Below are 27,993 nucleotides of genomic sequence, written 5' to 3'. Positions count from 1 at the left end.
ACAAAGTACCGGGTCTCTATACAAAAAGGGGTACAAATACAAAGTACCGGGTCTCTATACGAAAAGGGGTACAAATACAAAGTACCGGGTCTCTATACGAAAAGGGGTACAAATACAAAGTACCGGGTCTCTATACAAAAAGGGGTACAAATACAAAGTACCGGGTCTCTATACAAAAAGGGGTACAAATACAAAGTGCCGGGTCTCTATACAAAGCTATTATTATATTAAAACTACACATCCTCTAAAATTGTTAGACTTCAACTATAGTCGCTGAGCGTATATGTTGAGTCATATAAGAATTTAGTCTTGATTGGCCTAGAATTGGTGGTGCCCGCCTCATCTCCTGTTCCTCGTTGGGTTGTGGACCTAGGGCAGACCCACTATATTCAACGTTTTATCTAAGTTAAGCCTTATATAACTTTATATGTTGGACGATTATAGAGGAACTCTACGGATTACTCTAGGGTTCATTACAGCATCATGTAGGATTATTTCTATTCATACTTAACTAAGAAAATATTGGATTTTCTGGAAATCAAACTAAATCGATTTTACAAGGAAAAACGGTTTCTACTTCAAACAAAACTCTTATGAACTCACCAACCTTTGTGTTGACACTCTTTAAAACTACTTGTATTCTCAGGAAATCAGTGAAACAGGAAAACTTCATCGCTTTGAGGATGGGACGCTAAACCGTCAACAATTTATTTTGTCATCATAATGTAATTGCTTTTGAAACATGTAAACATATACTTTGGTGTAACTTTTGCAATTATATTTATGGTGGTTGTTTTTACTTTGAGCACTATTATACACGTTGTTGTGATACTGTACATGAAGTCCTCCACCCCCAGACGTTTCCGCCATCCTTGGTTTGGGGGTGTGACAATAAATAGTGGTTTGCATATCACTATTAGAGTGTGCTTGAGAGATGTAACATTGAGAGTGTGAGTGTGAGTTATTTATTTGTCTAGATCTAACTTATACTTTTTTGTAACTCCTTACACAATTGAATACATCTCTTAGACACTCAAATCATCGTGTTCATTGTGTTATTTACAATTCCGCATGTCAAATCAAATGCTTTTTAACTTAAGGAGATATGATTAGGGATAAATAATATATGTATTAAATTTTAACAAGCTATTTAGATAATTTAATGAAGTGAAGGTGGCGCTTGGGATTATTTCGGAAGATTGTACTTTTGAAAAATAAAGAAACAAGCATGTAAAGTACACACTCTAGGAGGAAAAACAACATCTCAACCTACCTCCTCATAACACTTACAAAACTAACAACTTAGAATATTATGACACCATAACCTAACTAGAGGGAAGTTTCTGACATCCTGCATCAACGGAATCCCGAGTCTCCATCGAAATTACATAGTGATTTATAAACACACTATCTCTTAATGAAAAGGCATAAGGCTAACATCCGATCAAAGGATCGATTCCTTGTTGAGACATTAACAATCGAAAATCTTAAATCAATGTGAGACTATAAATCAGATAAGCATTCAATTACTTGATGAGAGAATATGTTATGTAAATTGTTTTTTCTTAATTCTTTAGAGTAGCAGTATGAGAAGTTCCTCGATCGATTCTTGTGGTGCATGTCGAAATGGGAGTTGAAGGAAATGCAACGGGACTCCATAGTTGATTTGTAAAGCGACAACGAATAACACATTTTAAGGTTTTGTAGAAAGACATGTGGTGATGGTTAAAAGGTGATGCGATGGTAGTTCAAGGCTGGTTGGTACGAAGGTAGTGCAGTGGTGTAGTATCATTGGCAATGGAGGTTGAGAAGGAAGACAAAGGGTAATGGGTAGTTTCCACTATTATGGTTAAAAAGAATAAGAAAAATAAAAAGTAGGTGATGTCTTAATTACAAGTGTCCCCTCCTGATTGGTTCTCGTATTTTCACAAATTATTTGTATTTTCAAATTAAATGGATCTGCTCATCGAACAAAAAATAGAGCTTCGAGCCAATAAAGGCTAAGAATATTGACTCAAGAACTAATAGCTCCATTGTAGAATTTAGATATAACCATTAAGTAAGAAGCGATGGGAACGATGGAACCTGTGAATTCAAAAGATTCCAGTGAAAATGAATTCGAACGATTCATGGATCGGGATGGCGGAATCGACCAGAAACCAATTCATCTATTCGGAAAAGTTATGAGCTAATAATATAACTAAAATAGAAATTGAAAGAGTAAATATTTGCCCGCGAACACTTTATATACATATATATATATATATATATATATATATATATATATATATATATATATATATATATAATATGGTGCGGGTTGAACTACGTTTTCATAATTAAAAATGCAAGCCGCAGTTTGGTAAAATTATAAAACCGCAAACCGCACAACAAAACCTAATATTATGTGGTGGGTTGTTGTAATATACGGACGATCCTTATGTTTTTACTTTTAGGTACATAAATACTTATACGAGAAAAGAGGAAACGACACCGTATGATAATTTTTCTTGCATCTTTAACGCACTACGCACACAAACACAACCGTGCCGCTATATAATAACTACAACAACAATTAGGGTTTTTTTAATCCTCTTTCTCTTGATTTTACTCCCTCCATCGACAAAATTTTCTCTATACACTTCTGCAATCACCGGTCGCCCTTTCAGCCGATCGGTTTGAATTGAATTAAAACACTCACATTTATCCTTAATTTATCAATTTCAGTTCTCAATACTTCTTCTTGTGTTTGATAGATTTTGGGTTGATTCGGGTCCTTTTGTTGATACATCGGGTGTTATTTTGTGTGATTTGTGAGTGACGATGATAAGGGTTCAGTGGTTCTTCGATCGTCGTTGATCGTTGGATACAAAAGGGGGTTTGGGGTTTTGTATGGAAACTCGTAGCCGGAAGAGGGCAGAGGCCACCTCATCAGCCCATTCTTCATCATCATCCGGCGGACCTTTCACACGTTCCAACAAACGCACTCGTCTCTCTACTACTACCTCCTCCTCCGCCTCAGCCGCAGCAGCTTCCAACGTTGTCGTTCAATCGGTTTCTACTCGTTCACGCGCTACTGACATGGAAAATTCCACCAACGAATCGTCCGGGTCTGGGTCGGGTCGTGGCCGTCGCAATAGGAAGAGTACTAATAACCAGAATATGGTATCGGATAGGGATAATTCGTAAAATGGGAAAGAGAAAGAACATGAAGTTAGGGTTAAGGATAGAGATAATATTAATAGAGACAGCCCGTATGGACTGAATATCGATATGAGCGTTGATGGAGGTGATGACGACGACGACGATAGCGAGGGTGGGGGTGTCGGGATTTTGCATCAGAACTTGACTTCTACAAGCAGTGCACTTCAAGGTTTGTTGAGGAAGCTAGGTGCAGGGTTGGATGATCTGCTTCCTTCATCAGCAATGGCGTCGGCCTCTTCATCACATCAGAGCGGTCGTCTAAAGAAGATCCTTTCCGATTTGCGTGCTGATGGGGAAGAAGGAAAGCAAGTTGAGGTGTTAAGACAGCTATGTGACATGCTTGCTATTGGAACTGAGGATTCACTCAGTACTTTCTCAGTCGATTCCTTTGTGCCTGTGCTTGTTGGGTTGCTTAATCATGAGAGCAATCCCGATATTATGTTGCTTGCAGCAAGGGCACTCACACATCTGTGTGATGTTCTGCCATCTTCATGTGCTGCTGTGGTGCACTATGGTGCTGTTTCTTGCTTTGTTGCTAGGTTGCTTACCATCGAGTACATGGACCTGGCTGAACAATCCTTGCAAGCTCTTAAGAAGATATCTCAAGAAACACCCAACTGCCTGCTTGCGAGTAGGGGCTCTAATGGCAGTGCTTTCTTATCTTGACTTCTTCTCAACAGGAGTCCAACGTGTGGCATTATCCACTGCTGCAAACATGTGCAAAAAACTCCCATCTGATGCAGCTGATTTTGTCACGGAAGCAGTTCCCATATTGACAAATCTTCTTCAGTACCATGATGCCAAGGCGAGAACTACAATCTTATGAATTTATATACTTAGTAATGGTTAACCATCTTCTTTCTTATCTCATTATGATCTTTTTGGGTATGTGCTCTATGTTTAGGTCTTGGAGCATGCTTCAGTTTGTTTGACTAGAATTACAGAGGCGTTTGCATCATCTCCTGATCAGCTGGACGAGCTTTGTGCCCATGGATTGGTTAAACAAGCAGCCTCTCTCATCTCAACCAGTTGTTCTGGAGGTGGACAAGCATCCCTCAGTACATCTACATACACGGTACCATAACTAATTTGCTATTGTTTGCGATATGGTTCTACTCTTTGGTTCTGTTTTACTTAATGTGAAAATTTTCACAGGGCTTAATTCGATTGCTATCTACATGTGCAAGTGGCTCTCCTCTAGGATCCAAAACTTTGCTCCTTATGGGAATCAGTGGGATTCTCAAAGATATTTTATCAGGCTCTGGTCTTGTTGCAACAATGTCTGTGTCACCTGCCTTGAGTAGACCACCAGAGCAGGCAATGTTTCTCTCTCTCTCTTCTCTCTCTCTCTCTCTCTCTCTCTCTCCATATATACCATGTTTTTTATTATCGAGGATTATTTTTTGATTATTTTGTTTCTTTTGGTATGCAAATTTTTGAGATTGTGAATTTGGCGAATGAGCTTCTTCCTCCTTTACCCAATGGGACCATAACTCTTCCTGCTAGCAGCAATCTATATGTAAAAGGGTCTCTTTTGAAGAAGTCAACTGCTGGAAGTTCAAGCAAGCAAGAAGAAACAAGTGGAGGTGCACCTGAGATTTCAGCTCGGGAGAAGCTGTTAACTGAGCAGCCTGAGCTTTTGCAGCAATTTGGAATGGACCTTCTTCCTATTCTTATTCAGGTTAGGTTGAAAAAGAGATAGTATAAGCTCTTTATCTGCAACTGCAACCACCAATAGAAACAAATTGACATTTCTTTTGTTCTACAGATGTATGGCTCAAGTGTAAACCAACCTGTGCGTCACAAGTGTCTATCAGTTATCGGGAAATTGATGTACTTCAGCACTGCTGATATGATTCAATCTCTACTTGGTGTCACCAACATATCAAGGTATATTGCATCTTTTATTTATGAGTAGATAACATTTATTTATCCCTATGCTATATCGATTTCCATTTTCTATGTCCAAGCAGGAATCTTTTTCTTTTTTTCAGTCCCTATTCCACTCTTGTATTAACACATTTCATTAGTGGATCATCAATTTCAACAATCCATCTCTTAAATTTGTGAAATTTACTGTTTTGCCCTTGTCTTCACTCTTCACATTCTAATATTTTTATGCTTTTAAATGAGATTTCAGTTTCTTGGCTGCGGTTTTGGCATGGAAGGACCCACAAGTCTTGGTACCTTCCCTTCAAATAGCAAAGATCCTAATGGAAAAACTTCCAGAAACTTTCAGCAAAATGTCTGTAAGAGAAGGTGTTGTTCATGCAACCGACACACTTGCAGGATCAGGATCATCTGGTAACACTCTTTCTCCACCATTATCAAACGAGAAGATTAACGATTCTATTATTGGATCATCTTCCTCACGCTCAAGGCGTTATCGACGCCGCATTACTACCTCCACTACAGATCCAAATCCATCTGAAGATCCCCAAAACATGGAACCGGGCCCCACAGTTGACCTTCCAACAGTCAACTCCACTCTCCGTATAACAGTCAGCACAACTGCAAAAGCATTCAAAGACAAGTACTTCCCTTCCGACCCCGGAGCCACAGAAGTCGGGGTCACAGACGATCTTTTACATCTAAAAAACCTCTGCAAGAAGTTAGGCTCTCCAATCGATGACCACAAGTCAAAGTCAAAAGCTTCCGGAAACCGCTTTGTTGACTTTTCACCTGGAAAAGAAGAAAACTTATTAGGAGTGATCACAGAGATGTTATCCGAGCTCAACGGGGTCTCCACATTTGAATTCATCGGTAGTGGGGTTGTATCCGCTTTATTAAACTACTTCTCTTGTGGACATTTCTCAAAAGAAAGAGTCTCAGAAGCCAATTTACCTAAACTTAGACACCTGGCTATCAAAAGATACACATCTTTCATAGAAGTTGCACTTCCTGCAAGTGTAGACGACCCGAAGCGGGCCCCAATGAGTGTTCTTGTTCAAAAGCTACAACACGCGTTGACCTCTTTAGAACGTTTTGCAGTTGTGTTGAGTCATAGTTCAAGGTCAAATTTCGGAAATGCCCGTCTATCGTCTGGGCTTGGTGCTTTGTCTCAACCATTTAAGCTTCGGCTTTTAGGGCACATGGGGAAAAAGGTCTTCGGGATTATTCTTCAAATGTTGTTTTGATTGACCCGTTGGCGAGTTTGGCTGCTGTGGAGGATTTTCTTTGGCCACGTGTGCAGCGGAGTGAGTCTAGTCAGAAGGCGTATGTTGGGAACTCGGAGTCTGGGACGACACCTGGCGGGGCTTCGTCACCATTGACTCCTGTGTTTGCGACACGTCAGCAGTCTAATAGGTCTAGGGGTTCAATTAGTATAGGGGATAATAATAATAATAATATTAATAATTCAGGGAAAAAAGAGACCCCACAAGAGAAAAATTAAAGTTCTTCAAAGGGGAAAGGGAAGGCTGTGGTGAAGTTTGGTCAAGATGATGGGAGAGGACCTCAGACTAGAAATGTTGCGAGGAGAAGATCTGCTTTGGATAAAGATGCAAATATGAAATCTGTAGATGAAGAATCTACTTCTGAGGTATGCTTTTATTTGTTTTTCAATTATCGTTGCATTCATTTCCATTTCTTTCTAAATACAAACGAATTTTCAGTGGTGTAATTTATTTTGTTCTGGTATAGGATGAGGACTTTGATATATCACCAGTTGAGATCGATGATGCATTGGTGATTGAAGAAGACGATATTTCTGAGGATGAAGATGAAGATCCTGATGATGTATGCTTCACCAGATTATAAATCCAAACCCCATTTAGTCAAAAAGAAACCATGAATGATTTTTTTTTCTTTCTTACTTTACAGGTGGTAGGTGAAGATCTTCCTGTTTGCATGGCAGATAAAGTCCACGATGTTAAATTACCCGAATCCACTGAAGAAAGACCCGTTGACACCCAGACAAATCCCGCTTCCGATTCTAGCAGCCAAGGAACCGGAACCGGAATTCGTGGTTCTGATTCCGCCAATTTCAGAACCTCAAATTCCTTGGGTTCAAGGGGTACAATGTCATTTGCTGCTGCTGCCATGGCCGGGCTTGCATCGGCAAACGGGCGGGGCACCCGGGGCGGTCGAGACCGCCACGGGCGACCCGTTTTGGGCTCCAACGATCCACCCTGGTTGGTATTCTCTTCAAATGGAAAGCCACTCAACCGCCATTTAACCATCTATCAAGCTATTCAAAGACAACTTGTGCTTGATGAAGATGATGATGAGAGATACAACGGGAGTGATTTTGAATCCAGTGATGGAAGCAGATTATGGGGCGATATTTACACAGTTACACACCAACGAGCCGATAACCAAACCGTGGGGTCCACAACCCCGTCTAAATCCCCCAAAACCGATTCCACCTCAAACTCCAATGATCCACGGGCGCACCAAATGTCACTTTTAGACACCCTTTTACAAGGAGAGCTTCCTTGTGATTTGGAAAGAAACAACCGGACTTACAATATCCTATCTTTGTTACGCGTATTAGACGGATTAAACCAGCTGGCGCCACGTCTGCGTGTCCAGTCAGCAACCGATGGTTTCGCGGAAGGAAAAATCTCGAGCCTTGACGATCTAAATGTTACGGGAATCCAGGTCCCATCAGATGAGTTTATAAACGGGAAATTGACTCCAAAACTGTCTAGACAAATTCAATATGCTCTTGCACTTTGCAGTGGTAGTGTTCTTTCATGGTGTTATCAGTTAACAAAAGCCTGCCCGTTTTTGTTCCCTTTAGAAGTCAGGCGTCAGTATTTCTACTCAACTTCTTTCGGTTTATCTCGTGCATTAAATCGGCTTCAAAATCAACAAGGAGCAGATGGACAAGGGTCGATGAATGAGCGGGAATTTAGGGTCGGGAGATTACAACGCCAAAAAGTCCGAGTTTCCCGGAATCAGATTCTTGATTCTGCTGCTAAAGTTATGGAGATGTATTCGAGTCAAAAAGCGGTTCTTGAAGTTAAATATTTTGGTGAAGTTGGAACTGGGCTTGGGCCCACTTTGGAGTTTTACACTCTGTTGAGTCATGACCTTCAGAAAACAGGGATGAACATGTGGAGGTGTAATTCTCAGAGTGTTGACACGTCACCGGATGTTGACCCTGATGAGAAGAAAGTTGACCTTATTTTGGCGCCTCTAGGGTTGTTCCCACGTCCTTGGGCTCTTACTGTTGATGCTTCTGATGGGGGGCAATTTGGGAAAGTGATAGAACATTTCCGGCTTCTTGGTCGTGTCATGGCTAAAGCACTTCAAGATGGGAGGCTTTTGGATCTGCCACTTTCAGCTGCTTTCTATAAGCTTGTGCTTGGACAGGTAAGTTGTTGGTGTCTTTTTCTTCATTTTTTTTGTATTGATGACACATGAGGGGGTTTGTTTTGATTACAAGAACTTGATTTGCATGATATTTCACTATTCGATGCTGAATTAGGCAAGACATTGCAAGAATTGCAAGCTCTTGTTTCCAGGAAACAGTATCTGGAGTCCATACATGACAGAAATGAGATACTCAACTTAAGGTTCAGGGGTGCTCCAGTTGAAGATCTTTGCTTGGACTTCGCACTTCCTGGCTACCCTGATTTTATTCTCAAAACAGGCGATGTTAATGTACTTTGTTCTTTTTTCCATCTTTATTGTTTATAGGTTTATGTTTATCTACCGATTAATTTGTTGATAAACTTGAGTTTTCCAAATTCACAGGTTGATTTAAATAATCTGGAGTGCATTTCACTGGTGGTTGATGCTACTGTGAAGACTGGTATCACAAGGCAATTGGAAGCATTTAGAGCTGGGTTTAATCAGGTCATAATCTTTGTCTAATATGCTAAATTGTTTATGGAAAATAGTTTTTTTTAAGCTAATGTTTTGTGTTATTACCAGCAGGTTTTTGATGTGTCAAGTCTACAAATATTCTCCCCAAGTGAGTTGGATTATTTACTGTGTGGGCGCAGAGAAATGTGGGAGGTAAATTGGATTATTTACTTTGTATTGCAGTTAAACATAACATGTGTATTTCATGAAAATGATATAATGTAAAGAATTCATGTTTCTTTTAAATGCAGGCTGATACACTTGTGGAACACATTAAATTTGACCATGGATATACTTCCAAGAGACCTGTAGTAATTAATGTGTGTAAAAGTTTCTTTTTTTTTTTTGGGATATTCAGGGAAGAATTATAAATTCATTAAAACAATAGTTAATACTTTTGTTTGTGTTTTTATTAGTTGCTTGAGATAATGGGATAGTTCAATCCAGAACAGCAGAGGGCATTCTGTCAGTTTATTACTGGTGCACCTCGGCTTCCTCCAGGTGGCTTGGCTGTGTTGAACCCTAAGTTGACCATTTTCAGAAAGGTAAAAACACCCCCCCGACATATCTAGGTGAATTATCAAATTGCCCCTCCTCAGTCACTAACCCTTTATTAATTACAGCACTCTTCGAGCTCCAACAACACGGCATCAAATGTCGCAGGTGGAGTGTCGGAATCTGTAGATGATGATTTGCCAAGTGTCATGACATGTGCCAACTACCTCAAGCTTCCTCCATATTCCACCAAGGTTAAATCTGCTCAAATTCTTAAAACTACTTCCGTTTCATTCTATCACAACATTCTACTTTCAGTCGTCTAATCTAAATGTTGATATATTGTGTTAATGATTTGGGTTACAGGAGATCATGTACAAGAAACTAGTGTATGCTATTAATGAAGGGTAGGGATCATTTGATTTGTCATGATTGGAAATGTGTATATTTTGTATCCCATAAAAAGATATCATCAATCAATCAAATCTTTGAAATCATTTCTTTTGTTAACTGGTGCATAATTATTGGGGGCTACTACTCTAGTACTCTACTCAATAAACCTTTCTTTCGATGGAAGCATAATACTTGAGATCAGGTCAGTGTCTAAATATATTTTTTTCAAAAAACAAAAAACCATAAACACACTTTGATAATTTATTGATTTGGTTTGTTGTTTAGTTGAATTTGCGGAAATGATTGGTGAAAGGTGCCTGAGAGAAAGAAGGAACTTGAACTTGAATTTTCTGGATGTTTTAATGTTTTAATATTACAAGGCTTTTGTAAATAAATAGTGGAATGTCATAAAACTTCTGTTGCCTGCTGCTTACAACTTTGTTCTCTCACATTTTCATTTTGCATACATTTTCTAATCTCTGCTTTATTTACTTGGAATTTTTTTCCCTATATATGATTACCTGATGCAACTTTTATATTTATTTTTTGGTCTCTGTGGATGGTTTTGTTTATTATTTTGCTTTTCATAACTGTTTTTATTTAAGAAGGTGACAAGAAAACTTGGTGTATTTTGAACATTCTTTTTGAGGATATTTGTTTGTGTGTTAACCGGTTTCCAAAAAAAGGTTAATGCCTGAAAAAGCCTCCTACTTTGGTCTTTACCATGAGTAAATGCATTTTTTGCGTTAAAATGGTGAGATGTTATTGTGATAGCTAATAGAATGTTTGTGTATGTAGTATATGTAGACAAGAATGTGTGTCGACAACAAAATGTTTACTTATGCTGAAGACAACGTTAGACTTAAATGCTTATGCCAAAGACAACTTTAGACTTGATGGAGTTGACTCTTATAGTGAAGATTATCATTATAGGAATGTGTGGATGCTTGATATTAATATTGGGTTGTGTTGCTATGTTGAACTTCACTTGGGATTTTGTAAAACGTGAGAGATGAGACAAAGGAGGTCAGGAGGAGTATTTTTGGGTGAGGATTTGGTAATGTTTTTTGATGCCTAAGTTAAAACAATGTGTCGTGAGGGTATGAAGTATTATCTTTACTTTTTCCATGTATTGTTGGTGTTGCATGGGTAGTGTAATAATTGTGTCAATATTATTTGTACGCCTCATGGTAATCGGGTCAGACATTATTAGTTAATAGGATGTTTGTCTTTGTTCTTGATTTTATGGGATTGCATGCGTAATTCTTGAATTGGTGCCACTATTCCTTGTAATCTAAAGGAATCATTTCGTCAATGTGCTTAGTCAGTCACACTTAAAGTGGCCGTGTGAGCGGTAATTGAATCATTGTCCCATCACATCAATTGTGGGTGGATATTGTAATTAATAAACTAAACAAATTCTTTGTTGTGTTTGGAAGAAACATAACTAAATGAAAAAAAAAATGGAACAAGTTTCTTGCTAATAAAGTTAAACTAAATAGAAGCACCAAAATTGCATTAACAAAACAAATGACTACAACTATTTATACTAATTATGATAGTATCCTACTTTTAACTCTAAATCTAAAAGATAGAACTCAATAAAATAGAAACCTTATCAAACTCTAAAGCAATCAAACAAAACTTAAATGTATAACTTTCCTAAAACGCCCCTGCACTCATAAATCCGATTAACTCAACAGTTACCCCTTAATCGGATTGGTCACACATCTCGTTCACAACAGTGTTGAATCATTGTTTTTCCAAACCATCACGACTTTTTTCGGACACCTAACCTCCATCTCGGTCACGTCCAAAGTCATTCGTATCCTTTTGATTGTTCGCAACATATGTAACATATACCATGACATCCCGTTGGATACGTTTATTACCATCTAGATTTTTGCCAAATTCACGACCTCTCCCCAGCCAGATCTAAAGCCATCCGATTTGAACTTCCACTGCCATAATGTCCACACCATGTTGTTTCTCCAATCCCTTCCTTTGTTTCGATTACCGTTCTTCAAAGAGGCATCTCCACTGACTAAGAAACAAAGCCACTTGCTTCACCTTTTTCTTTCAATCTGCCAAACAAACTGAATCCAAAGCTATCTGCTTTGATGGATCCTTCATGTCCGATTTTCACGCACCTACGTTGGTATCCCTTTATCACGAACAAACCGATCAAGAACTACGTAATCCCTTTGACCACCATCCCGACCTCTTTAATCAAGCTTATTCTGAGAGCACTTTTCCATCGAACAACAAGACAAGGTCACGACCACCTTTATCGTCTTCCGTCACCCACAAAACAAACCGAATCAAAGTCACCCACTTTGATGTCTTCCCATCTATTTATTCCATGCCTCCAATTAGCTATTCTTAAGCGCGATTAAGAGAAATCGGGGTTGTTGTTGAGATGCTTCAACTCGTGCTAAAAAACAATCCACACCCCCTTAAACTGAACCCAATTCCTGTTGCAGCTGCCCCGCAACAAAAGGCTAAAATTTCTTGAAACCAACTCTTAAATCGGCCGCCCTGCGTCTTCACGAGCCCTAGGCTCTGGTACCACGCGTAAGTAATAAACTAAACAGATTCCTTATTGAGTTTGGAAGAAACAAAACTAAATGAAATAGGAAAAAATGGAACAAGTTTCTTGCTAACAAAGTTAAACTATATAGAAGCACCAAATTTGCATTAACAAAAGAAACGACTACAACTATTTATACTAATTATGATAGTATCCTACTCAAATTCTAAATCTAAAAGATGGACTCAGTAAAATAGAAATATTATCAAACTCTAAAATAATCAAACAAAACTTAAATATATAACTTTCCTAAAATGCCCTTGCACTCATAAATTCGATTAACCCAACATATATGACATCCTTTTCATCTTCTCGTTGTTTTTCTTTGTATCTTCATTCATTAATGGTTGGTGATTTTTTGGCTATCGTCCTCTCCATGATGAGTGTGTCTTAACTTGAAAAACCTACGTGTTAACCCTGACCGATCGGGTGGAGCTTACAAATTCATATACAAGCATAATCGATTCTCCACCGAGTTTACATAAGGTCACTTGAGGCGGGGCTTCACCTTCCTCCGACGTCGTTCGTGTGTAATCAAGTATTATTGTATCCATATCTCTTAATTAAATAGTAATGTTATGTCTAAATTGATAGGTTTTGAGCTATCGTGCCAATGAGATCATGATAGACTTAAAGAGGTTTTCGTCATTATCATTGTATTATCTGCAGTGGTGATGAGTACACATTCTCTACTCGTAATTATGGTGTTGTAGTGCATGATTTGTCTAATTCCATTAAGCATTGAAAAAGACACTTCTTTTGGGCCAACATAACATCTTTAATTTCCAAAATACGTTACGTAACCTTGAACATGTACGTGGTGAGGATCCTTATGTTTCCCTCAACATTTATCTGAGACATAAGACATATTAAAGTGCGAACTCATATTTTCACAAACGCTATTTTGGCACTGATTGCGATGAGCCCTTTATGGGGAACAACATAAGAGGAGTGCTCGTTTATTCGTTCATATAACATTGTACCGTTTTTCTAGATTCTTTATTTAATCCAACTTTATTGGAATATTCCTTCTATGATTGGAATGTGATGTTATATGTTTGTTGGTATTGAAGTGAGTTTGAAAATTTATAAACCACAATAGCATCTCTTGAAGGGTGAGTACGTCATTTTTGCTGAATTTTAAGTGAGTTTGAACCACTTCGACCTTTAGACATCATTTGTGAAGAAATACTCTGACAATAAGAGGAGAAGAACAGAAGAAGATACGTGGATTTGGGTTCAATGCAAACCTATATTTGAAACTCAATCCTACCACATAAGATCCGATGCGACTTCCATATCACAATATTAATGTGTCGTTTTTTTGGTAACATGCTAGATCGATGGGAACCAGTCAATTGGTTGACACTACAATAAAACCATAAATGTAATAACATAATTGAAAATTATAAAACACGATGTCAAAATTAAAATTTTGGTAAACCTAATGACTTTATAACGATTAAAAAAATGGTTATAAAGAGAACAAGAAGAATTTTATTGATATTGCAGCAACATTATAAACGATTAGTTTGTTGATATTGCAGCAACATTATAAATATAATGATTTAACTGAGAAGAAAAAAAAATACAATGTCAAAATTGAAAATTTGAATTAACTTATTGATTTTGTTTATTGATTTTGTTGCAATTTGACTTTTTAAATATTTACCTAATAAATACAAAATTTTAAAACCATAAAAAAAACAAATATAGTAATATATATATATATATATATATATATATATATATATATATATATATATATATATATATATATTTTTTTTTTTTTTTTTTTTCTTTCAAAGCAAAACCCCAATATTTACATGTTCTAAACACGAATTGGGGGGAAAAGTTTTTCCCACTGAAAGAAAACTTGAAAATTCCCCCCAAAACCCAGCAAAAATTACGTAAGGACATATCTATCTGAATCGATGCAAACAGCATACTGCTACCAGAATCAGACAAGCCATTGAATCCATCATGTCAACACACGGTGATGATCTCGATCTTCTTCTTTCCCTTCAAGATAGGGTGCTAGAAACCCCTCCTTCTTCTCCTTCGCCCCATTCACCTGGTAATATATGTATATTTTGTTATTGAACTCCAGTTTATTATTATTATTTTTCTTAATTATCGTGTTAATTCGTACAATCCGTATGCGTTTCGTCTCACTTCGTTCGGAGCAAAAGCACACCGCATACTGCTATCTGTTACAGATTCAGTTTTCGTTTTGTCGGTTGTTCGATTTACAAAAAAAATTAATCTAGCTTGTTAATAGATTTGATCAATTTCGGATGAGGATACCTATCTCGTAATCCTTAATCTGCGTGTTTGGTTATTCGATTTAGGTCACTGAACTTTTAATCGCACATAATCTATTGTTTCACCATCCCCATATCCAATTAGGGCAATGCAATTACTTCAACTTTTATCGGACTGCTTAACGTTTTAGAATATTGAAGTGTTTCCTCACAATCTCTTTATAACTGCACTATAACTTTTCTTACATGGATCTCCCTCAATATCTATATGAATACAGGATATCTATCCGACGATGGATCTGCAAGACAGAGGGGACATGCAGACATGTCTGTTTTCAGAACCGCTGTTGAGGATTGTCTAGATTATGAGCCTGAACCCTCCAAGAAGCCACTCAAATCTAGCCATGTAAAGAAGTCAAATGATGTTGATGTTGAAAAGTTTTCTGGTTTGAGAATCCAGTAGGTGACTTCATTTATAATTTGAAACACAGAACATGTATTATGTATATATAAAGTTATATACACACAGTCACCCCCTTAAGTTTCTTATATCCCCTTTATTTTCAGGAATCAGTTGGTTTCTCGAACAGAATTGAGTGATCGATTAGCTGATATTCGATTTGTTCGTTTAACAGCAATAAAGTACACATCATAACCCTCTACTTTTTCTTCATTACTCTGATTGTTAAGTTCATTTTATAACTTTTGTACTATTTTAGGAATCTTTTATCAGGGGACACTCTTGCTGGATGTTGGGCAACTATTGGAGTTTTATGTGAGAAAGGGGAAATAAGGACCAGTTCTACAGGGAAACCCTACAGCATATGGACTATTGGATGTTTAGATGAAAAAACTGTTTCCCTTTTCTTGTTTGGAAATACTTATCAAAAGAACAGTAAAGAAGAAATTGGAACAATCTTTGCTCTATTCAACTGTGAAGTTAGGAAGAATGCAAAATCGGTACTCGTTTTTACTTTTTACTGTGTTATTTACATCTTTTTTTTTTTACTCCAAAAAGATGGGGCATGGAATTGCTCTTATTCTCTTCTTTGTGCAAAAGACATGAATGCCCTTCTCATCATATCAACATTGCTGTATCAATTTCTTTTCAGAAATCAGGATTTACTTTGACAGTTTTTTCTGCTCCACAAGTGTTAAAGTTGGGAACTTCTGCTGATTTTGGACAATGCAAAACTTGTAATCAAGTTATCAACAAGTATGTGATTAGAATCCTTTTATGTTCTTGTTAATATTTATAGTTTTCACTTCAAATCTTTTACTCTTGTTTTAGAATCCTTTATGTTCTTGTTAACACTATTTTTTTTTTTTTTGGGTTCTAGACGCCATGGAGTATATTGCAAGTTTCATACAAAGGTAATGTTTCTTGATCTTTCTTTTCTTTCCATTTTTGGTAACCTCACACTAATTATACGTTCATAATTTCAACAGAATGCATCAGAAAAATATTCAACTAAAAGAGTAGAGTTCATGGGAGGGTATGAATTATTTATTTATTTATTTAGTATTTACATTTCTATTCATTCAAGTTATTTCACATTCCAAAGTTTTCTTTATACTTTATATCATCATTTACTTTCATTTCTCTCTATTACAATGTTGTATTTTCAAATTTTTTTCTTCATATTAATAAACAAATAAATAAAAGTAGGTTGCTATTTCTTGCATTTACTTCAGGAACTTAAGAACAGCTTTCAATTATAAAGAGAGAATGCAGTCAGAAGGCATTTACATGGTTGAAAACCAGACGAATGTAGCTAAACATGGACAACCTGCAAAAGTTCATTCTATTGAAGGGTTAAGAAGGGCATTGAGGTTTAAAATTAATTTCTATTTTTAGAAGTGAAAAGTCTTTTAAATTATAAAAAAAGAAAAAAGAATAAACATGGCCTTATATAGTTACATTTGCTTGTGTAACAGTAATGCAGGAAAAGTGACAACAAATACTTACTCACAAGGAATTCGATTTCTATCACAAGTTGCAGGTATTATTATTATATTATATTATATTAATTACCTAATTTTTTTTAATAATAATAATATTGTTGAGTAAAAAATTAATTTGATTTACAGGGAAATCGAGTCCAGTTTTAAACAAACCAGTAAAGAGTTCAACAGATAAAAGGTAAAATGTCATGATTCCTTCATTTATGTTTCTTTCTTTTTTCAGAAAGTTGGTGACTTTCTAATTTTCTTGTTTTTTTTGGTTTTTTAATAAAAAAGGAAATCAGAGGTTGTGGGGTCAAATCCACCTGATGTCAAAACAAGTCAGCAACTAAATGCAAAGAAAGTAAAGATTGAAAAAAGTCAAATGCCACAAGTGAAAGTCAAACAAGAGAAGGAAAAAACGGTTGAGTTAGAATATGTTAGTTCGGATGATGAATCGGATTCTATTTTTTGAGATTTTTATGTTTTCTTGACATGAATTTATATGTGAATTCGTAACTTATTAATGATTGTAGTTTAATGGAGATACAAAATGTTTTGATTTTAGATAGGTTGACTTTTTCTCCATTGAAATTTTGTATAAATTGTAAGAGATTAAATATTTTGACTACTGGTTTCTATTTTACCCAAAAAGATAGACTAAGGTTGGACTGATGTTGTTCTTGAACTTGTATGTGCAAATGACGGAAATGCCCTCCTTACCTCATTATCAAAAATAGCCACACAAAGATTTTTCTAGTTACATTTAGTCCTGTCATGTGTAACAAAAGGCAGCTTGGATGCTGAACAAAATCTTTATTGTACTTTGCTTGTTGATTTTGTTATATCAAAATTTCACTTTGACATTGACTTTGTTATTTTATCGAGTTAATAACATAAAAACCACTTGATATGTTTAATCATTCAATTTAATTTGTTCTAAAAAAAATCACCCATTTTTCTTGTTTGTTTGTTTATCTTACATTCAAGTGAATAATCCAACATAGTATATACATTCATACATTCTATACTAATTGTGAGATTTATGTATTATATGAATTCATTTAAAAAAAATTAAATATAAATGTTTAGATATTTGAGATCTTTGAATTTATAAGAAAATAAGAAAAATAATAAATTATTATAATGAAAATGTTTCTTATCTTTTAAATTTAAACAAATAATTTAAATGAAAAAAACAGTAATAAGCTTTAATCTTGGAAATTTTGAAATTAAAAGATAAATTCATAAATGAAGTTCAATTTATTACTATATTTATTGCAATTATTATATTAAAATATTATGTGAAATTTAATAAAATAGAAAAACTCATAAAATGACACATGGAAAAAAAATTCAAAATAACCATAAAAAAATATTTGACAAATTGAATGAGAGTGTAACAAATGTTAAAAAAACCTTCATTTAATAGAAAAGATTTTCATTTGCTTAATGTCTATAAAATATAACCAAAGATAAGAACATACGGAGTAAAAACTCAAATTACAAAAAAAAATAGCACTTAAGTTCCCAAATTAAAAAACAACTAGAAATAAACAAATATTCCTTGATGTAACTTTACTATTCGATAGAAAACCCAAGATGCTAGATGTTATATGTGTGAATGTATACTCAAAAAAGTGAATTGGAAAAAAAAGTGAATGAGTCGATTAAAATATATTAAAAAAGCTTAACTTTATTAGTATATAAAGTAAAATAAATAAATTTATATTAGAATATATATATATATATATATATATATATATATATATATATATATATATATATATATATATATATATATATATATACACACACACAGAAGCTCGGGTTCGAGCTCGTTTGATAAATGAGCCTTATGTTGAGCTCAAGCTCGGCTCGTGCTCGTTTAACTCGAGATCGAGTCGAGTTTTTAACGAGTCGATCTCGAGTAGCTCGACTCATTTACACCCCTACGACCAACCATGCAAGTTTTAGAAACCACAAAGACTATGTTTGTCAAAAAAATATAATAGGGACTAAGTTATGATTTTTGTTAAACCAAGGGACCATTTATGTAATTTTGCTAATATATTAAGAGGTGGTCCATGTGATTATGTGACTCAACATGTAAAACACTTAATTAATACTGATCCTAGTGTTGGGAAGACCTACTTTTGAAATATATGTCAAAAGTACAAGTTGTAGGTTGAGTTTGTTTACTAGAATATATCTGGAAAAACCAACTACTTTCAAGAAGTAAAAAGTCAAATAAAAGGAGTGAATGTGGTTGGATGCTCTTCCACATTTGAATTATATATATATATATATATATATATATATATATATATATATATATATATATATATATATATATATATATATATATATATATATATATATATATATATATATATATATATAAGTTGACAAGTTGTAACCTAAATTGGTATATGAGTGTGTCATCTATTTCAAATGACTAAGCAACTAAGTGGAGTTACTCTGGATGTACAGTTTTATGCTAAAAAAGTTAGGTATATACAAGTTAAAAGAAAATAAAATGTTTGTAATACCTTTTGATAATGATAATAGAACAAGCATATGTGGACCAGTTCTTTTAAATAATATAAGTTTCTTGCAATTATCATTTTGATTGTAAACTGTTATCAACGTTCAATTTATTTATTTATTTTCATATTTGATTCTAAAGGTTTTATTGCTGATGCTCGTTATTGGACTTGTCCCGTTTTTGTTGCTTAATTTTCTAATAGTGTTTTAAACAAGATACAAAATCATAGTCAATGTGCATACAACTAGATTATTCTTTTACAAATAGATGTATACTGGTAATTAACCCTAAATATTCAAATAATGTTTTCCAAACTAAAAGTCTATAACATGTTACAAAACGTAATAAAAATGTTCGATAAAACTGGAGTGGAAGGTTTGGCCTCCTAAAAGTTAGTAGGGGACATGTGTGGTTGGAGGTGGAAATACAAAAGTGTCATTATTTGGGAACTAATTATTCCAAATTATGAATATGGACAAGTAGTTTGATGATGATTGAGTCTCACTTTACACTTCAACAACTACTTAACTAAACCCTTAAGAAATCATCCTTGACTTTTGTTTTGGTAATCATGCCACAATAAAATAAAGCTTCATAAAGCTTTATGTATTTTTTTCACATTTGTTTCGTAAATTTGCCATATTAAGTAAAAATATCGTTTTTAAAAACAATCTAGATGCGTTTCCAAATTATCACACATGTGTACTTAATCAAATGGCTTATAGTCTATCGTTGTTGGAAGCTAATGAAATATATCCTTATTCAAAGGTTGACGGTTTAATTCTCAATGAAGACGAAATGTATAAATTTAGGAGTAGTATAGTGAGTGTGTGTATTAGCCGTTCTAACAAAACATGTTTAACCCATATGAGTTTAAATAAATGAGTATTATTAGATTTGAACACAATTACATCTTTTTTTGTACCACAAGTTGAAGCTTATGAGATTCAAAACATGAGTCGGCCATATTTGAAAAGTTTTATCCCTGCAAAATTATATTCTAAATTTATATGATTTTTTGTTAAAACATCAACATCAATATATTGTCACCTAAGTGTAAAATTTAGCAAAGAGGATCGCATAGTCTTGCTTTCTCTTTTTTAGTATTGGAATATCATTCTTAGGTGGTAGTTTAGTGCACCCTTCAAACATGACCGGTTATCTACCTTCACTAAACACCACAAAACTTGATATAACAATTAACAAGTATTGAATGCTTCACGAGTACTCATTGTCTCACAATGTGTTAAATGTGAGGGCCCATTATGACAACAAGTAAACTTATTATAACGGGTCCTACCTAATTACATTTAACAATTTTGTTCTATTTTAAAAAATTAAAATGAGTTATAAATATATGACACTCCTAATATATTATATGTCTAAACAATTAATATGAATAATCAACTTCTCACAAAGTTTGGGGTTTTAACAAAAAGGAAAGTTACATAATTGTTCGCAAATACTGAAGTAGCCATTTGGCATTTGCAGCTAAACCACACAATATGTCAATATGTCTTTACAGTTAACCAACAAAACTGTTTTGTACAACCATCTAAATGGCATTTATTGAGTCGTAATCAATGTGGAGTCATGCACGGGACCATAAGATGCGTTGGATTATTGGATTTATGTTTATATGCAATTAATGAAACGATAGAAATATCGTGTTTCAAAAAGTTAATATATATATAAGGTTTGTTTTCATCATATATATATATATATATATATATATATATATATATATATATATATATATATATATATATATATATATATATATATATATATATATATATATATATATAGTTTTTTTTATAGCTCAAGAAGTAGCATAGTCTTCGTTTTTAGCATATTGCTTCTAGTGTATCTATCACACGTGTTGGAGTATGTGACTTAAAAATAACATATTGACGTTGGAGTGTATATATAAATTGTATTAATGCATCTCATGGTCGATCCCCTCAAACGTTTTTTGGTTTTGTATACGTTTTTACTTCCACCATATTTGAATAATTGATATGCATATTACGAAACCCTACTTCTATCAGTAGGGTATTTTTGACGTCTTTGCTTGAATTCTCAAATTTTATTTTAGGGATAATATCATAAAAACCCTCAAGTTTTCATGATTTTGTCGGTTTTACCTAAAGTTGAATTTTATATCCGTTTTTACCCTAACATTTTCCAAAAAATGTTCGGTTTTACCCTGTTACCGGTGATAACAGGTTACCATTATATTAGCTTCGCAAAAAAAAAAAACCCTTAAGTTTATAGTTTTTTATATTGTTACCCTTAAGTTTATATTTTTTTTTTTTTCACTTTTACCCTTTGTATTTTTTTTTCACATTATATGTATTCATGCAGAAAAATTATATTTATACACGAAAAAAATTTAATTAAGTATTGTATTTATATTGTTTTAATGTTATTTCTTCATATATATATATATATATATATATATATATATATATATATATATATATATATATATATGTGTGTGTATGAGTTTTTTCTTGGATAAACCATTTAAGATGTAAAAAAAATGCAAATTAATATGTTTTTAGAACTACAAGTACATATTTTTATGCATTTAAAAATATACATATCAATAAAAAAACTTGTTGAATCATAAACATGTTTATATAAGTATATAAATATATTCTTAGAAGTGTAAATATGTATTTTGATATATATGTTTTTTTAAGTATAAATATATTTTTAGAAGTATAGATACATATTTATATATAATAATGTAAAAATATGTATCTAAACTTCTAAAAACAATATCTATAAAACATGTATTCATAATTTTAAAAATATTATTTATATTTTTAAATGGTATAACCTTGCAAACACACACAAACAAACAAACATATATATATATATATATATATATATATATATATATATATATATATATATATATATATAACATAAAAAAAATTTAAATACAATATTTAATTAAACATTTTTTCGTATATAAATACGATTTTTCTACATGAATACGTATATTATGAAAAAAATACTAATGGTAAAAGTGTAAAAAAAATTATAAACTTAAGGGTAAAAACACAAAAAAGGGTAAACTTAAGGGTTTTTTGCGAATTTAATATAATGGTAACCTGAAAAACCTGCTATCACCGGTAAAAGGGTAAAACTGAATATTTTTCATAAATGTTAGGGTAAAACGAACAAAAAATTCAACTTTGGGCAAAACCGACAAAACCCTGAAAATTTGAGGGTTTTTATGACATTAACCCTTTATTTTATTTAGATCTTGTTACACATGGTTGGTATTGATAACAAATAGTAAACTATAGAAAATGACTAGGGTTTAAGTATTACAAGAAAGAGAAAATAAAGACTTATAAATAGAAGAAAAATCAAGGATTAACTTAACTAGAAGTCTATAACCCAAAGATAAAAAGGCAAAATACAAAAATACAACAGGGGTCAATAACCTATTATAACACTCCCTTAAACTCATAATTCGACAACGATAAACATTAAGAGTTTGCCTGATAGGAAACGAAACTGAGACGGTGATTGAGCCTTCGTGAAAATATCAATAATCTGCAAGGCCGACGAAACATACGATAACAAAATGTTTCCAAGCTGTATATGGTGACGAGTAAAATGACATTAAATCTCAATATGTTTTGTTCGCTCATGGAGAACATAATTCTTTACAATATGCATTGCATTGTTGTTGTCACAGTGTAAGACAGTAGGTTGAGAAACATTGACGCCCAGTTTTGTAAGAAGCCAACGTAACTAAACAATCTCGCAAGTAATAAACCATTACACGTACTCAACCTTTATATAAGATCAAGAGACAACATGTTGTTTCTTACTTTTCCATGAGATAAATGAAACTCCACAGGAAATACATTAACTAGTGGTGGATTTATGATTATTGGGATCGTTATCTTGATCAGCATCACTATAGGCATATAGTTCTAGAGAGGACGTTGAGGGAAACAAGATACTCTAAAACTGAGTGCCACAGAGATATCTTAGAATACGAAGAACAACTCTCTAGTGAACAATAGTACGAGCAACAACATATTGGCTAACCAAATGAAGTATATGTCTATATCGGACATATGATAGTTAGATAAATAGATTACCCACACAAGTACAGTACAAGCTTGGATCTAATAGAGGATCATCATCAATCATAAAATGTCGGGCATTGGTTTCAAGGGGTGTGTCAATAATTTTGTTGTTAGTAAGCTTGACACATTCAAACATATTAGAAATATATTTTAATTGAGATAGGCGATAAACTTTTAGAGATTGAGCAACCTTAGTACCCACAACAGAGTGAAGCTGTAACATCCGTGACTTGAGGTAATGCTAAATTATTTAATCTTGTAATTAATTGTTGGACTATGAGATTAATGTTGGATCATTGATTTGGGCCTTCATTGATTTGGGCCTTTACTGAGTTGAACTGGATGAAGCCGTACGTTGGGCGTAAGCTTAGCGTACGTGGGGCATAGCGAGAGCATTGGATACAGGGGGTGAAGCACGTACGCGCAGTGTAAGCGAGCTGACTCAAAACCCTAATTATTAGGGTTTAGGCCATATATATACATCATTATGTCCCATACTCCAACCTCCTTAACTCAGAAACCCTAGAAACCTAATCTTCTTCATCTTTGTGTGATATTGATCTTGTGAAGTCCATTTTAATAACTTGGAGCTTGGAAGGAGAAATAGGAAGTTGGTGAAGAAGAACTTGTGTAGCTTGAGCTTAAGGATTTGAGACATCATCATCATTTAGCACTCATTTGTGGTAAAAGGCTCAAAACTTGCCTCATGAATGCTTAGATATTTTAGAATGGGGTTTTGGACCTTTTTGGTCCCAAGAATGGAGCTTTATGGTTCCAAATCCGTTTCTAGGCCTAGGGTTGCCACCCTTAGTGCTATTGAGTCCCAAAGACAGGAAAAGTTACCATCTGAAGGTCTTGATGTGGCCATGCATGAGTATTAGTCATTTCTATGGAAGTAGATTGTCATATTTCAAGTTTGGGTCCATTTGGGGGTTTGCAAGCCACCAAGTAATTGACTTTATGGGTTAAGACACTCTATTGGACTCAGGTCTGTGTTTGGAGCTTTAAGTCTTGAGGGGTTACGCTCTTTTAGAGACTATGGCTTAACAGACGACTATGCTGGGCGTACAAGCCCGTACGCACAACGTACAAGCCATGTAGCCTGTACGCTTAGCGTACAGATGAGTACTCCCCGCGTACTCACTGGATATGGTCTTTACGTCATTTGGGGCTCGATTTGGGCCATTCTTTGGATTTTGTTATTTTGGGCCATAGTGGGCCATCAGAAATCAGATTTTGGGCCAAAAATATGTTTGGGCTTAAGGGAAGGCCTATTTGAGGAATGGGGCCTAATTTAGAAAATTAGGCCATTGGTGGGCCACTACTGGGCTTGGAAAGGCTATCTAGAATTGGGCCTTTCATGTTATGGATTTGGACCTAGGTCATTGAATGGATTATATCGGGGGTAAAATGGTCATTTTACCCTAAAGAAGGATTATTGGATTTTGACTAAGTGTTATTTTGGTAATGATAGCTTGGGGAGTCATCAGAGCAACAGTTAGAGATTCCTCATAATGGGATTTAGCGTTCAGGTGAGTTTTCCTCCTGTATGAACGAGTCGAAGGTACCAATGCCGGCCCGTATATGTATGTTAGTATGTTCTGGACTAAGGTCCGATGTCTGACAGTGCTCGATGTAGGTTTATATGTTTTCTAGATTTCGATCCGATGTTGGGCGGTGCTCGAGGAATGGATGTCTTCGTGATTCTTGTATGTGTATGTATTGTATGTTTATGGATTTCGGTCCAATGTTAGGTAATGCCCAAGGAATGTTTGTATGCTTCCGGATTTCGGTCTGATGCGAGGCAGGGCCCGAGGAATGTTTATATGTTTATGTTATGTAGTTATTTAAGTGTATTTGTTGATATGTTTATATGTATATCGAGCGGGGCCTGATGCCGGACACTATCCGGTGCCGGGCGGGGCCCACGTATGTTTATATGTGATTATGTGTATGTTATGTGGTAGTTTGGGGAGACTCATTAAGCTTCGTGCTTACAGTTTTCAATTTTGGTTTCAGGTACTTCCGGTAGCAATGAGAAGAACTCGGGATGAATGCATTGCACACACCATGATGCTTTAGCCTGAGATGTTTACTCTGATATATTTGACAAATGTTTTGATTGATGTATTGTTCGTGATGTTTTGAGATACTATGACTTATGTTTTGATGAGATGATTTTGAAAACTATGGTTTTATTTAATAATTAAAAATGAAATTTTTGCTCATGATTTTTTGGGATGTTAAAGAAGCCATCCCAAGTCATTCATAATAAAATGATGAGCCAAATCACATTTTAAAGACTCAATGCTAACATAGTTGTCACCAATAATGCTCATTTCATCTAGATATAATGATATAAGAATTTATCCTGCACTTGTGCATCTAAAAAACAATGTTGAGTCGTGGTTGGTGAGATGTCAAGCCACCAAGAAAATTACATAATTTTCTTTCAACTAAAAAATATAGTAGTAAAAGGGGGATCGAATCCATGGTGAAATGGTTGTAATTCAATTACCAATGCAATCCAATTGAATAAGTGAAGTAAAACTAAACAACTAAAATTAAACTAAAAGTGGGTGGGGGGGGGGGGGGTGATTTGTTTGAAAACTAAAAGGCTTGAAAAATTAAAAAGCTTGCAATTAGCAAGATGGTGAGATGCTCAAATATTAGAGACAATTGGTTAACTAAGCAATCAAACACAATGAATACTTGTTTATCTATCATTAGGATTCAATATGTAAGCTTATCATTCAACCTAAATTGGCTATATCAATCATAAAACATGATATTCCAAAATTCCTCAAAGGTATTATGGAGGTTGGGGAAGCCCACAATACACCTTATTAATCAAAATCGAGGATCCAATCAAAGCAATTGGATTCAAGAAAACTGATTAGCCATAAGAATAAAGAAATTCTTAATTCTAAGAGGATGTCAATGATTATAAATCCATAAAGGAGTCATGATCCATAAGTTAGAGATGATTTCTATCATCATAAAGCTCTTAGCCTTTTGCTCTGAGAAAATTCAACGATTCATTGCTAAATCAAAGAAAGAGACTAACAATTGTTCATCAAGTATTAAATAAGCATAAGAGTTATGAACTAAGAATTACAAACATAAGATAAATAATAACCAAACATGAATCCTTCAAAACTCACAAATATCCAAGAGTTTTAGCCTAAGTCAACCAAAATAAAGTAACTAGCCACTCATGAAAACAAGACAATGATCATAAAAAGGTTTTAACATCAAGGATTTAGCAAATACTAGAAGAATGAGATGATAAATACTTCAAGTTCTCCAAAATTTCCTCTAAGATGCTCTAATGGTGTCCAAAATCGATATAAGGGCTGTAAGACCTAACAAACAAGGTACATTACAAGCCAAATGACCAAAATTCCCCTGAGAAGGTAGTTATGTGGGTGAGTGCATAGAGTTGCACAGATGGAGACCTCATCCATGCAATGAATGCTGAATTCTCATTGGTTGATTTCTCCACTACTCCACCCCATTACTTGAGATTCCTTAAGTTCCCTCACATCTCACATTCAAATATGGATAAGTCATCTTTTTGCACCCAAATGGATAGTCCAAACCCATCTTTAAGAATCCATGAACCATCCAAGTCTTCAACACATCAAGCCCAAAAACTCCATGATGGATCCGATAAATCCCAAAGGTCTACAAAGTCCAACAACTCAGTAGCAAGATAATCCATAACCGCAACGAGGCTCCAAAAACCTGCAAAACACCTTATATAAAAGAGAAATCACCCAACACGATCCAAGATAAAGAAAGGATAAAAACTGCAATGCAAAAACAATAAAAAAGACTAAAATGCTGAAATAAACTAGAAAAGAAGTAAATGAAATAAACTATCAGTGATTACTAGGAAATATCCAAGAGAAGTAATCACCATGAGAATTTCTCAAACCAAGCATGAGGGGCTTGTTTGAGACAATATAGGGCTTTTCGAAGCCAACATATTTCACCTAGATGGTGAGAAATACATGGGGGAGGAGTCATATAGACCTCCTTATGAGCACCACTATTCAAGAATGCATTATTGACATATATTTGGAAGATATTCCACTAATTAATGTATGGAACTATTATCAAAGTACTAACAAACATCATTTTGCAACATGGAAAAAGTCTCATCATAATCCATACCATCATTTTGCAACATGGAAAAAGTCTCATCATAATCCATACCATATTTTTGTGAGTATCCTTTTGTAACAAGTCTACTTTGTACTTCTTAAATGACCCATTGGGCTTGGTTTTAATATTGTATACGTAACGACAATCAACTTTATGTTTTTACCTCGCTAGAATAACCTTCCCTAGAATGACATTGGGTGATGTTAATACCTTGCTAGTTGTTTCAGATCATGACATTTTTAGGTTATCTTTAATCCTATTTGTGAATGTTACCCTCAATGTATGATAGCTAAGATAATCTGAGAGATCATATGGTGCTGCCTAGTTATGAATTTTAGAAGGAGTGGTGTTCATGTTGTGTGATTACTAGAGAGACAACCGATACTATTTTTGATGTAGGCATTAAAAACCTTAATGTTAAAGTGGATGCTTTGAACGAAAGTGTAGGCA

At 34.6% G+C, this 27,993-nt stretch overlaps 1 protein-coding gene and 1 pseudogene across 2 annotated transcripts; both read left to right on the top strand.

The window, feature by feature from the left end:
- The first annotated feature begins 2,578 nt into the window (after positions 1 to 2,578).
- Positions 2,579 to 10,397, top strand: LOC145042416 (E3 ubiquitin-protein ligase UPL3-like; annotated as a pseudogene). Its single transcript, XR_013680653.1, has 16 exons — positions 2,579 to 4,009; positions 4,109 to 4,279; positions 4,360 to 4,517; positions 4,633 to 4,885; positions 4,973 to 5,094; positions 5,345 to 6,745; positions 6,847 to 6,942; positions 7,027 to 8,527; positions 8,597 to 8,814; positions 8,908 to 9,009; positions 9,091 to 9,171; positions 9,270 to 9,338; positions 9,435 to 9,563; positions 9,642 to 9,767; positions 9,880 to 10,108; positions 10,192 to 10,397. The product of XR_013680653.1 is annotated as an E3 ubiquitin-protein ligase UPL3-like (transcript).
- A 3,933-nt stretch (positions 10,398 to 14,330) lies between these two features.
- On the top strand, positions 14,331 to 17,271 carry MCM10 (minichromosome maintenance 10). Its single transcript, XM_078986976.1, has 11 exons — positions 14,331 to 14,573; positions 15,039 to 15,219; positions 15,328 to 15,402; positions 15,480 to 15,720; positions 15,873 to 15,976; positions 16,101 to 16,134; positions 16,210 to 16,256; positions 16,456 to 16,593; positions 16,699 to 16,763; positions 16,852 to 16,903; positions 17,002 to 17,271. Exons 1-11 carry the CDS (start codon positions 14,480 to 14,482, stop codon positions 17,177 to 17,179), a joined length of 1,209 nt encoding a protein of 402 aa, XP_078843102.1. The 5' UTR covers positions 14,331 to 14,479; the 3' UTR covers positions 17,180 to 17,271.
- Positions 17,272 to 27,993: the final 10,722 nt, after the last annotated feature.

The sequence above is a fragment of the Lactuca saligna genome, chromosome 4 (genome assembly GCF_052625555.1).
Source record: "Lactuca saligna cultivar CGN05327 chromosome 4, ASM5262555v1, whole genome shotgun sequence".
Taxonomy (NCBI): Eukaryota; Viridiplantae; Streptophyta; class Magnoliopsida; order Asterales; family Asteraceae; genus Lactuca; species Lactuca saligna.
This window is presented reverse-complemented; position numbering and strand designations above follow the sequence as displayed.